This window comes from Capsicum annuum, chromosome 9 (assembly GCF_002878395.1).
Source record: "Capsicum annuum cultivar UCD-10X-F1 chromosome 9, UCD10Xv1.1, whole genome shotgun sequence".
Lineage (NCBI taxonomy): Eukaryota > Viridiplantae > Streptophyta > Magnoliopsida > Solanales > Solanaceae > Capsicum > Capsicum annuum.
Window position 1 is genome coordinate 166,564,528 of NC_061119.1, and position 13,940 is coordinate 166,578,467.

At 38.0% G+C, this 13,940-nt stretch overlaps 1 protein-coding gene across 1 annotated transcript; it reads left to right on the forward strand.

Annotated features, from left to right (window-relative positions):
* The first annotated feature begins 6,882 nt into the window (after nucleotides 1-6,882).
* LOC124887136 lies at nucleotides 6,883-8,940 on the forward strand. The gene is made up of 2 exons (XM_047396329.1): nucleotides 6,883-7,297; nucleotides 8,927-8,940. Exons 1-2 carry the CDS (start codon nucleotides 6,883-6,885, stop codon nucleotides 8,938-8,940), a joined length of 429 nt encoding a protein of 142 aa, XP_047252285.1.
* Nucleotides 8,941-13,940: the final 5,000 nt, after the last annotated feature.

The following is a 13,940-nucleotide window of genomic DNA, read 5'->3' on the forward strand; positions in this document are numbered from 1 at the left end:
CCACATCCTATAACACTTATTGGGCATTCAATCTATATTTTAGAAGATTAAAACACTCTCTAAGCTCTCTCTAAAAACCTCTTAAGAAAATTGGGCTAGGGTTTCTACAAGGTGGTTTTCTAGAGGTTTAAAGATCAAATTCTCTCCATGAATCTTCGTAACTTAGGCATATAATTCTTCCTTAAACACTGTTCATGAATCATTAATTATGGTTTTGAAAACCATAGTTGAGAGTTTAAATGCATAATGTTGAATGTTGTTTTCTCATGGTTTAAATTACAGTTATACATGCTTTGATGATGGTTTTGCAAGTGTGGGTTGATGTTCTGGCTTTTGACAAAACATTTTCCATCTTTTTCTGAGGAAAATTGTGTGTTTTCATGAAACTAAAGTGGTATTTAATAATGGGTCTGAGTGTTTTCAGGTAAAGGAGTTAGGCATAGAAGAAACCTGGAAATTTGGCATAAAAAGGGTTCTAACGGGAAAATTGTCGGACCGTCAGACTTGCGATGGACCACCAAAGTGATCGTTAGGATAAAATAGGAAGAAAGAATTTTAGGACCTCTGCAAAGGACCAAGTGGTGGACCATCAGACTTATGACAGACCGCCAAATTGGCTGTAAGGCCTAAACAAAATTCAATATTCCAGAAGACTCAATGGCGGTTTAGATGATGGACCGTCAGTCTATCGACAGACCATCAACATGACTGTCAGTCCTTAACAGAACCTGGCATCTTGGGTTAGGCAGAGATGGTCCACCTAACAGACCGTCAGATTCCCGATGGGCCGTCAGTTAAATCGTCAATTTGGACGCGATATTTTCTGAGTTTAAATTTTAAATCTTGTAAACCTGGGAGCATATGAATACCCAATTAGGGTTTTATTGAGATATAATGAATCTTTGAGATTGTTTTTTATCTTAGTTTTCCATTTTTGAAACTCTCTGTAACGTAGAAATCTGTGAATCAAATTACATTTGTAGATCTAATCATTCCATTGCTATTGAAGATTCAAGAATTAATTCTTATAACCTTTGTAAGTGAACTTTGAATTTGTTTATGAATAATACAAGTATTCTTTCTCTTTTTTCTATGGAGATGAGTGGATAAGCTTCCATAACTAGGGTTATGGGAGCCTTGATGTAAACAGTTGATATGGGTTGTGATTCCAATTGATTTTCTATAGGTAATTGATGTTGCATAAATCCTTCTTTACTCTAATGACTTTTTTTGGTTGAAAACTTGAAAAGTGAGCCCAAGAACAATCACTTGTTCGAATAGAAAAGTGTTTGTTGGGAAAAGAAAGGGTTTACATAAAATCTAGAGACCTAAATTATTAGATTAATGGAGAATGCCTTAACAAGGATTTACCTATATGAGAAAATGGTTGAATAATTAATATATTCTTTGAGAGAGTTAAAGGATAAACTATCCATTAAGGTTGAGAAACTAATGGGTAAACAATAGAATTCAACTTCTCTTGCAGTTGAAGTTATTGAGTGGAACTCAAAAGTAATTCATAACCCTAACTGTTTAAACATCTTGGTAACCATAACTCTAGTTTGTTTAATATCACTGAATTATTACTAGCAGAAAGAATCATTAGTTGGAACAACTCGGCTACAATTACTTAGAATACAATTTATAAATCAAAACCCTTCTTATTCAGGAACCTTTGATCAACAGTCTAATAACAATCATAATACGTAGTGAACATAGTATTCCCTTTACGATTTGACACCCAACCTATTTAGGTTCTATATTTGACAGCGACCGCTTACTCTCTCATAAGAGAGGTGTAATTTGGGGGTATAAAATTTTGGCGCTGTTGCTGGGGAATATGGTTGTCAATTAAGTTTGTGTTTGTTAATTGACCTTTGATCAAGTTTCCCAAAATTTACTTTTGTTTGTTGTTTTTGTTTAGTGCAGGGTTGTTATTGTGTTTGCCAAGTACACTGAGATCGGGTGCACCATTATTACCAATACATTCGGAACCCCAGTTATTTGGCAGAATGGCAGACCCCTAAGATATGAAAGACTAGCCACTTTGGCTAGAGCTCAACTTAATCAGCAGAATTATGGCCAACAGGTGCATCATCTTAATCCTTATGATTATGATTTAGGGGATGATGATTTATTAGATCCTGTTAACCCAAGGCGTGCAGAGAATGTGGCTACACTAGTGAATCAGAATGTAAATAAAAATCGTCCCTTTAGGGCGAGGCAGGATCAACAATCGGTATAGTTTGATTTGAATGCCGATAAAGATAGAATGGATGGAGTAGGTGAAACTAGAGCTATCATTTCTCCACCTCTAGGACCTGGAGCTAAATTTAATATTACTAGTATGATGATTCAACTTCTTCATCTTAAGGGGTTGTTCGGTGGTCTTTCTGGAGATGATCCAAATATGCACTTGGAGAACTTTGTCACCATTTGTAAGTCTTTCGATAACCCAAGAGTGGGTTAGAATGATATCCGCTATGTTTATTTCCGTTGTCTCTATCTGGGAGGACGACACTGTGGCATAATAGGCTGACTCCCGACTCTATCACCAACTGGAGGTAGTTGAAAGAGCCTTTCCTAGAAAGGTTTTTCCACCTTCCATGAGGGTACAGTTGAGGGATGAAATTAGTAACTTCCGACAGCTTCCTACTGAAGCTTTTCATGAGACCTGGGAGAGGTTTAAAAAGAAGTTGATGCAATTCCCAAACCATAACATGATGGATATTTATTTGATGAAGACTCTTTATCAAGCTTTGAACTCTATTATGAAGCCTGTCATGGATAATGCTGCAGGAGGTTCATTTGTTGACCTTACTTTTCTGGAGGCTTCAAAGATGCTTGGTTGGATGACCAAATAGAGTAGAGTTTGGCATACTAGGGATTCTGTGGTAGAAAGCCCTAATAATTCTGATAGTATGACTGTAGAGCAATGCAATAAGGATGAAGAACGTGACCAAGACATGGCACACTTGTAGACACAGATGGGTTTGCTGACTAAGCATCTATTGTTTGAAAAAATGAAGAAGGTTAATGTTTTTACATCCCAGGGAAGAGTTAACTCTGATTTGAAAGAAGAGGCGAACTATCTAAATAATCAAGGGGGTTTTCAAGGCAATAGCCAAGGAAATCAAGGTCGAAACTACTATGACAAGGCTGGTTACAAGGATAGAGATCAAGGGAACCAGAAGAGTAAGAATGATAGGAGTGGACTAAATGTACCTCCTGGAAGCAGAGATAATGCTGCAACTAGCTCAGGTAAGATGTCCATGGAGGACATGATGGATAAATTATTAAAAGAAGTTGAGACTACCAACTCTAGGGTGACTACTATAAAGAGTGATTTGTCTTCCATAAGTCAGTTGGTAAACTCATACTCTACATCTATCAAATAGTTGGAGCAACAAATAAGCCAACTTTCAGCAGCATTAAATTAGAGAAAGAGTGGAACTTTTCCAAGTAATACAGTTCAAAACCCTTAAAATAATGACTCTTGCATGACAATCACCACACAGAGTGGTAAGGTATTACTAGGCCCTTATGTGGGAAAAGTTGTTATTGAAGAGGTTATAAAAAAATGTTAAGCTTGAAGAAAGTAATCCTATAGAGTCTGAGAAATAGGATGACATTGATGTTCCTTATAATTATCAGCTAGTTGATGGATTAGAAAAAGGGAAAGACAAGGAAAAAGAAGCCATGGTGACTTCTCTTCCAAAACCACCGACTCACTTTCCTCATAGATTGAAGAAGAAGGCCGACGATGCAAAGTTTGGAAAATTTATGGCGATGCTTAAGCTATTGAAAATCAATTTGCCATTGATGGAGGCATTGGAACAAATGCCAGAGTATGCAAAGTTCATGAAAGACCTTATTACGAAGAAGAGGACGGTTAGCTATGAGCTGGTGGACAATCTCCATCATTGTGGTGCTATCTCCACAAGGTGTTTGGTGCAGAAGAAGGCAGAACCAGGAGCATTTACCATCCCGTGCACTATTGGGTCTATTGATTTTTCAAAAGCTCTATGTGATTTAGGAGCTAGTATAAACTTGATGCCGCTTGCTGTGTATAAGAAATTGGGTTTGGGGGATCCTACACCCATAAACATGAGGCTACTTATGGAGGAAAGATCTGTGATGTGACCCACGGGGATTCTATATGACATATTAGTAAAGGTGGCTAATTTCATATTTTTGGCTGATTTTGTCATTCTCGATTGCGAGGTGCTCATAATCTTGGGTTGACCTTTCCTCACAACCGGGAGTGTACTTATTAATTTAAGGGCAAATAAACTACTATTTAGGTTGAATGATGAGGTAGTTCGATTTGATGTATGATAGTCCATGGAAAAATATAAAGATCTGAGCGTATTCTCTATTGTGGATATCTATTATGAGAAAGAGCATGAAGTTCCTATAGAAGAAAAATTTGCTATGGAAACTTTAACCGCTTTATTGATCATGACGGTATCAAATATTATGAGGAGACTGTGTGTGCCTTAATGGTTATGGGGTCTTATTCTTATACACCCAAGAAGTTATATTTGTACTTGAAAAATCATCCAAGTCCACCTGTTAAGCCTTCTATAGAAGAGCCACCAACCTTGGATCTGAAAGAGTTGCTTGGCCATTTGAGGTATGTGTTTCTGTGCAGAGGGAATACACTATCTCTTATTATTGTGGCTGAACTGGGTGAGCAACAGGTGGAATCCCTCTCCTCTATTCTTAAGAGATATAAGAGGGCTATTGGTTGGATGATTGCAGATATCATCGGCATTCCTCCTGGTATATGTACACATAAGATTTAGCTAGAGGAGGATTGTGTCCCGACTATTGAGCACCAACATCATCTAAACCCACCTATGTAAGAGGTGGTGAAGAAGGAAATTACCAAATGGCTAGACGCAGGGGTGTGTTCCCTATTTTAGACAGTAAGTAGGTGAGTCCCATTTAGTATGTGCCCAAGAAAAGGGGTATGATAGTTGTGGATAGTGAGAAAAATGAGTTGATCGCACTCAGCAATGTTACTGGGTGGATGGTGTGTATAGATTATAGAAAACTCAACTTGTGGACACTGAAGGACCACTTCCCAATGACTTTTATGGATCAAATATTTCATCTGCTAGTGGGAAGGGGTTGGTACTATTTCTTAGATGGGTACTTTGGTTACAACCAGATTTCTATTGCTCCTGAAGATCAGGAAAAGATGACATTCACGTGCACATATGGTACATTTTCTTTTAGCTGGATGCCTTTTGGTTTATGTAATGCACCTTCCACCTTTCAGCGATGTATGATGTCGATATTTTTTGATACGGTTAAAGACAACTTGGTGGTCGATGATTCTTTTGAGCTCGGCTTACTAAATCTTAGTTGGGCGTTGCAACAGTGTGAAGAGTTCAACCTTGTTCTTAACTGGAAAAATGACACTTCATGGTGAAGAAGGGCATTGTTCTTGGTCACAAAATTTCTGGTAAAGGCATTAAGGAAGATAAAGCAAGGGTTGAAGTTATTGAGAAACTACCTTCCTCTATCTCAGTCAAAAGGGTACATAGCTTTCTCGGTCATGCAGGGTTCTGCCGCTGATTCATAAAGGACTTCTAAAAGATTGCAAACCCACTTTGCAAACTTTTGGAGGAGGCTAAGTTCACTTTTGATGATGACTACAGTAAGGCTTTTGAATGCCTTAAGCTGAAACTAGTGGAGGCTCCAATTATTATTGCTCTTGATTGGACGAAGCCAATCGAGATTGTTTGCGATGCCAGTGGAGTGGCACTTGGAGCTGTTCTTGGCCAAAATAAAGAGAAGCTGGTCCACCCGATATATTATGCAAGCAAGGCCCTAAATAAGGCTCAAAAGAATTATACTGTGACTTAGTAGGAACATCTAGTAGTTGTGTATGCTTTTGAGAGGTTCCAGGCATATTTATTAGGTACCAAGGTGGTAGTCCATACTGACCACACAACCTTGATATATTTGATGGTGAAAAAGGATGCAAAATCAAGGTTAATTAGATGGATGCTGCTGCTTCAAGAATTTGACTTTGAAGTCAAAGATAGGAAGGGTTGCAAAAACTAAGTTATGAATCATCTATCTAGGTTAGAAGGTGAGCAAGCAGTTAGAAATGAAATTGAGATCAATGATGCATTTCCAGATGAGGAAATCTTGGCTTCTGTTCTGGAGAAAATACCTTAGTATCCTAATTTCGCAAACTATGTTGTGAGTGAGGTAATTCCCAAAAATCTTTCTTTTCATCAAAGAAATAAATTTCTTCATAATGTGACACATTATTTTTGGGATGAGTCGTATTTGTTTCCGTGATGTGCTGACAATAACATAAGGAGATGTGTTCCATAAGTAGATATGTTGAGTATATTGGAAGCATATCATGCTTCCCCGATTGGAGGTCACCATGTTGGTGATTGTACTGCTAGAAAGATTCTACAAAGTGGCTGCAATTGGCCAACTTTGTTCAAAGATGCTTATGAGTTCATGAGGGGATGTAACCAATGTCAGAGGCAGGGGTCAATCTTTAAGCTCCATGAGATGCCATTGACAAAGATGATAGAGCTAGAATTATTTGATGTTTGAGGCATCGACTTTATGGGGCCCTTTGTGAGATCATATGGGATGAAATACATTCTAGTTGTTGTTGATTATGTATTGAAATAGGTTGAATCCATTTCTTTCGATGACAACGAAGGGAAGAGAGTAGTTGCATTCCTTAAACGGAATATTTTTTCTTGATTTGGGGTACCACGTACCATTATAAATGATGGTAGATCTCACTTTTGCAACTGTGTGTTTTGAGTTGCCTTAGCAAAGTATGGTGTCAAGAAACACAAAGTAGTGACTCCTTACCACCAATAAACTAGTGGGAAAATGGAGATTTCGAATAGAGAGATCAAAGCCATACTTGCTAAAATTGTGAATGCTAGCAGACAAGACTGGTCTAGGAAGCTTGATGATGCCTTATGGGTGTACAGAGCAGATTTCAAGACACCAATTGGCAAATCGCCATACCAGTTGGTTTATGGCAAGGCATGTCATTTACCAATTGAATTGGAGCATAAGGCACTGTGGGCACTTAGGAGGTTGAAGTTGAACTGGAATAAGGAAACACTGTTGAGATTGGGACAGCTGAATAAGATAGATGAGTTCCATCTCGGTGCATATGAAAGAGCTGATCTTTACAAGGAGAAGATTAAGAAGTATCATGACCGGAAGATTGCAAAGCGTGACTTTCACAAAGGCGATTGGGTGCTTCTATTCAACTCCAGACTGAAGCTATTCCTAGGTAAGCTTAAATCAAAATGGTTGGGCCCATTTCAAGTTAACCAAGTCTACTTGTCTAGAGTGGTTGAACTTGTAAACAAAGAAGAAAGTGTCTTCAAAGTGAATGGGCAACGATTGAAGTTGTATATCGCTCTAATGGACTCGATAAAGTGCATATCCACTATCTATCTCGATGAAGTCTGAGTAATCAAGATGACTACTTAGTGTTGCGATATTAAATCAGGTGCTAGAAGGAGGCAACCCACCAAGTGTTGTTGTAATCATAGCTAAAGTTCTTTTATTGGTTTCTTTTTGTTCAATCTGATGTATTTGTAAAGTGTGCTAGACTGAAGACCATGAAAGTAAGGAGTTTCATAGTTGTGAGAAGGTAGACAGAGATACCGATAAACTTTCAAAATCACAACGGACCGCCACTCAGACCGTCAAAGCCATGCCAAAAAGTTGAATGTATTAGATAAGGCTTGACGGTCGAGTTGGTGGACCATCGAAAACCTAATGGACCTTTACTTCTTCCGTCAACCTAAGGCTGAATATTTGAGTTTCTGGAAGGGGCTGACGGGCCACTCGATGGACCATCACAGAATTAATTGACTATCGGTGTGATTGTCACAAAAAGGTCTAGAAGGTACGTCTCTGGTAAGACCTGACGGTCAACCTGACAGACCATCGCAAAGCTGACGGACCATCGAGTTAACTATCAACGTAACCATAGTCACGGGTTGGGTTGAGTTAAGTCGGATGCCTATTTAAATTACCTTTGCTTGACCTAAAAACTTTTAAAAAGATAAAATAGGGCAGTTACATATGTTGTAACCTCTTCAAATTCTAAAACTGTCTAACTCCCTTTGGATTCATAGCATCTGAAGGCAGTTACTACCTCTAGGACTCTCCAACTTCTTTCTTCTCCTCTATTTAAACAAGTCTCTTCCCCTCTTTTCTCCTTATCACAACAACAGAAGAAATCATAGGATAAAGTGTTAAGTAGTTTTCCTTTCTAAAGTGCAAGCAACTAGAGTGAAACTTCTGCATCATCAAGGTATGATTTTAACCCTTTTTCTTGATTCTCCACAGTGCAAAACATAATTAAAATAGTTGTGGGATTTAAATTTTCATCTTTTTTCCTTCTGTGGTTTAAATTATTGATATTCTGAGTTCTAAACTTTGGTATACGTTGTTTGGGTGAAGTCTGAGTAACCCACGTGTTTAGAGTAGAAAAATATGTGCATAAACATGAAATTATTGTTGCTGCTATGCTAAAAATCGAATAAGGTATACCAAATGTCTGGAAAAATTCCAAAAAAGAAGTCTGAAATAGAAAATGGGGACGACAGTCACCTTGGCGGACCGTCGAATCTGCGACGGACCGTCTGGTTGACCGTCGCAAATACCCAAAGAAAGTTGCTCACTGGATAATCCATGATGGACAAATTGGCGGGCCATCAGTAACCTGATGGACTGCCAGTTAGACTATCGCAAGTCCCTGAAAGTCAAAGCTTATTGGATATAGCCTAACGGCCCAATCGGCGGACCATCGCATCATCGACGGTCCATCAGTTTAACCGTCATGCCAATTTTTGTTATTATTTTTGCATATTTTTGTTTTGTAATTGACTTCGTACTTTTTTTTCAGGTACCATGGCATGAAAAATCCCATTGAATAGAGGCAGTGGTCGGGCAAGAGGTCGAGGCAAACCTTCTAGGAGCGACAAGGCACCAGCCTTCAACACTTGCCAAAGGGATTAGATACTTCCAACACTCTTCCTGTCTGAAGAGGAGAGTGACAACACCAACAGTACTACCTCTAGCCCTGATGAGGAAAGGGTGGTCTTATCTCACCCCAATCTAGTTAAGGCTAAAACTGAGGCTACCAACATAGAGGTACAAACTGAAGCAATCGATGTTGAAACTGAGATTAAGGATGCCAACTTGATCAGACGTAAGGATCCTTAAATCAGAGAGACCTTCAAATGGAAACTCGATGGATCAAGGGAAAAATTTTATGATGGGTTAACACTAACAGCAAGTAGGCCAGTCAAAAAGCCATTTGTTGGGGAGTATCAAATTATAATGACGGAGCTATACGAGTATGCTGAGTTTGAGTGTCATTTTAATGAGTACAAATTGGCATGGATGACCAAGCACCCTGGATCATATTAGCTGAATCTGGTAAGGGAATTCTTTGCTAACTATTTGGTACTGGCAAAAAAGATGTTCCAATGGGTGTTAGTGCCAGTCTGAGGAGTCACCATTGACATATCATCCTGAACCATCAACAAGATGCTATTTATGTTAGATTATGAAGACTAATCTGCTATCCTAAAACTTGAGAATCAACTGCATAATGAATCTGCCCAAAAAGGCTGGTTGGGTGGAGTGTTGACTGATGATGGAAATCCTTCCTGGGCTACAAACCCATGTGAGCGCATAGCAAAGTCATCCCTTAGCTTTTGAGCTAAATTTTGGTGGGTTGTGGTTTGATTGAGACTTATGCCAACGGGAGGTGACGCTAATCTGGATATTCATCGGGCAGTACTTGTTGCTAGTTTACTGGTAGGACGAAAGATTGATTTTGGTCAGATCATTGCCGATGAGCTATTTGTGAGAGCACATAAGGTGGCAAGTTCTCTACCATTTCCTTGCTTACTCACTAAATTATGCATACAGACAGGTGTACCACTAATTCGTGGAGTGGATAATGAGGTTCGTGCGACACATATACAGGACATTGAGAAGTCCAAGGATGACTAAAAATTAGAAATGAGGGTCAACAAACCACCAATCTACCAAACTCAGTCAGCACCACCCCCAGATACTTTGGAGATTCCAACAGGTATGCTGTTGCCGATTACCACTTATGTACCACCTGACTATATGCCATCAAGTGCGTTTACAGGGTCAGAATCTACACTACCAATGGGTGGGGCAGAATTTGTAGAATATAGGTTGACGCAGGAAAACTTTGCGAAGTCTGTAAAATTACAAAAGAAATTCAAAAGGCAGTTTGATACTTGGGCTATAGAATTCAAGCCTTTTGTTGATATAATTGTAATTGAGGCAATCTGTCCTTTCTAAGATATTCAGATAAAGATGGATCACATGGAGAAGAAAATCAACAAAAGGTTGGATCCACTATCTATTCCAAACTTGGCAAGGTTCATGGCAAAGTTTAAAAATCCACAGGCTGACATTGAAGAGTTAAAGAACAGGAAGCCACAGTAGCCCACTTTTGATCCAACCTTAGTAATGAGTGATAATGATGAAGGAATTGTTGATCTCATGGGGAGATCCATAAAAGATAAAAGAAACCAGAAGGTAGATGAACATGCTAAAAGAAAATCTGAAAAGAGAGAAATAAGGGAAGGAATGACACCGGAGGAACGAGAGCAATATGATTTGAGAAAAACCAGCAGAAGATAAAGGAGAAATGAAAAGAGAAGAAGGAATAGGGTTAAATATGAAGTAGCTGGAGTGTCTACTAATTCTGCCCCAGTTAGGGGGCAAACTTCAGACCCAGTCCTGGATGTTATACCTCTGATTTTGGAGGGAGAGTTTTTGAGTACCCCCACCACCATGGAGGTCAAAATTGCACCAGGTGAGGATGCTGGAGCCTCACCAAACTTCACAGGCACCTCAGATAAATAAGAGGCAATACAAGTATACCCACTTCTTTGTACATTTAATTGATGCTTTGAGGATAATGCATATATTTTTTAGGGGGTGGTATATTTGTACCAGTGGGATTGTATTGCCATATTCTTTTTCTCCCATGTGCTATCTATGAGAATCGGCATGTCTAGGATTATGTTTAAGTTCGTATTTTAAGTTTGCATTTTCTATTTTTTTTCTTGGATTACCTTTAGGATTTCATTTTTCCTTTCTTAAATCTTGTTCTGTTGTTAATGTTGCTCCATGAAATAAAAGTACCATTTTTGTTAGCACCTTCTTATGAATATAGATGATGAATGATGTTGGTTTTAAGCTATTACTATGTTCATATGACTGTTTACTTTTATCTTTTTGTATATGTTATCAACTGTTAGTGCATTTGTAGTAGGCATTATCTTGTAAAATGTGTCTGAGATGTGATGTAAATCTTAGGAACAGTAGAATGAGTGTGACTCAGTTGTCTGTGTGTGCGAGTATTTTTATCAGTTCTTACTTAGTGTATTACCTAGAACTTGCCTGGTTTAATTGATGCTGTGTTGTAGTTGATGAAATAAGAAATGATAGCAGGCTGCCTTGTGATTTTAGTCCACTTAGCCAAAATAATAAACCCCACCAAAAAGAATTTTCCACTTTTGAACCCTTTTTTGAGCCTATGTTAATTTCTTTTCTTCATCACCAATTACTCTAGTTAACTCTCTTTAGGTTGTTAACACTTAGCTCTGGCCATGGCCCAATAGTGGGCATTATGAACCTAAACTTTGGCGAAACACCTAAGTTGAGGATGGCTATTGACTAGCTATTAGCTATCTAAGGTAAAAGTGGTTTAGAGCATGGTTTAGAGCATCCGACCCTGGTCTACTCAAGACAATGTGCACCTTGACTGATTGCATCAGTATAAGTTGAGGGTGACTGATGCTTGTGTGTATTTATATAAGAAAATATAATAAAAAGAGGTTATTTTGGTAAATTGAAAATGAATGATAAAAGGGTGAGCGAGCTAGTTCAGAAATGGCCTTGGTAGGTAGAACTTGAGGGCAAAGAGAGTTAAATCCTAGTTTTGAGTCATTTTTTCACAAAAGTCCTTCCTCACCTAGCACCGAAGCCTCATTACAAGCCTAAGAAAGTCCTGCTTGATCTTGGCGAGTTAGCTATAAGGGAGCATTGAATGATAAGGGCAAGCCTATAGGTATGTGTATTATGTTTGTAACTTCTTTGACGAGTGTAGGAGTTCTGATTTGTATCCACAAAATATATTGAGTGGTGGATTTACTTGACTGTGAGGGCAACCTGAGTTACACTTAATTCGGCTGATCTCTGTAGATTTTTGTATCCATGTTTGTGTATATGTATTGATTTTGAACTAATGCCCGTTATGGACTCTAATATGTTGAGCCATATATTTAGGATGACAAGTGAATGGTTGTGTGAAAATTGGTTTAGTAAGTTGAATATTTGTCAATGTATTGTCCATATCTCCAATTTGGTGCTGAGTTGCTTGAGGATAAGCAATTTTCTTAAGTTGAGGGTGTTGATGTTTCGGCTTTTGACTGAATATTTTGTATCTTTTTCTTGGGTAAAGTGTGTGTTTTAAGCAACTAAAGTTTTATTTAATAGTGGGTCTGAGTATTTTCAGGTAAAGGAGTTAGGCACAGAAGAAACTTGGAAATTTGGCATAAAAAGGGTTTTGACGGGCAAATTGGCAAACCGTCATAAATGCGTTTGACTGTCAAACTGATCATCAGGCTAAAACAGGAATAAAGAATTTTAGAATCTCTGTGACGGACCAAGTGGTGGACTGTTAGACTTGCGACAGACCGCCAAATTGGCCATCAGGCTTAACTAGAATTCAATATTCCAGAAGACCCAGTGACGGTTTAGATGATAGACCGTCAATCCATCGACGGAACATCAACATGACCGTCAGTGCTTAACAGAACCTGGAATCTTAGGGTAGGCAACATTGGTCCACCTGATGAATCGTCAGATTCCTGATGGGCCATCAGTTGGACAGTCATTTTGGACGCGGCATTTTCTGAGTTTAAATTTTAAATCTTCTAAACCTGGGAGTATATAAATACCTAGTAAGGGTTTTATTAAGATATACTGAATCTTGGAGATTTTTTTTTTATCTTAGTTTTCCATCTTTGAAACTCTCTGTAACGTAGAAATCTGTGAATCAAAGTACATTTGTGGATCTAATCATTCCATTACTATTGAAGATTCAAGAATTAATTCTTGTAACCTTTGTAAGTAAAATTTTAATTTGTTTATGAATAATACAAATATTCTTTCTCTTTCTTCTATGGAGATGAGTGGTTAAACTCCCATAACTAGGTTTATGAGAGCCTTGATGTAAACAGTTGATATGGGTTGTGATTCCAATTAATTTTCTGTAGGTAATTGATGTGGCATAAATCCTTCTTCACTCTAATGACTTTTCTTGGTTGAAAACTTGAAAAGTGAGCCCAAGAACAATCACTTGTTTGAATAGAAAAGTGTTTGTTGGGAAAAGAAAGAGTTTACATAAAATCTAGAGACCTAAATCATTAGATTAATGGAGAATGCCTTAACAGATATTTAACTACATGAGAAAATGGTTGAATAAACAATATATTCTTTAAGTTGAGAGAGTTAAAAGATAAACTATCCATTAAGTTTGAGAAACTAAAGGGTAAACAATAGAATTCAACTACTCTTGCAATTGAAGTTATTGAGTGGAACTCAAAAGTGATTCACAACCCTAACTGTTTAAACATCTTGGTAACCATAACTCTAGTTTGTTTAATATCATTGAATTATTACCAGTAGAAAGAATCATTAGTTGGAATAACTCGGCTATAATTAATTAGAATACAATTTATAAATAAAAACCCCTCTTATTCAGGAACCTTTGATCAACAGTGTGATCAATAGTATAATAACAATCACAATACTTAGTGAACCCAATATTCCCTGTGGGATTCGACACCCAACCTAGT

Bases quoted from the DNA above. Each gene is read 5' to 3' on its own strand.
- LOC124887136 (XM_047396329.1), top strand. From the start codon at position 6,883: ATGGAGATTTCGAATAGAGAGATCAAAGCCATACTTGCTAAAATTGTG.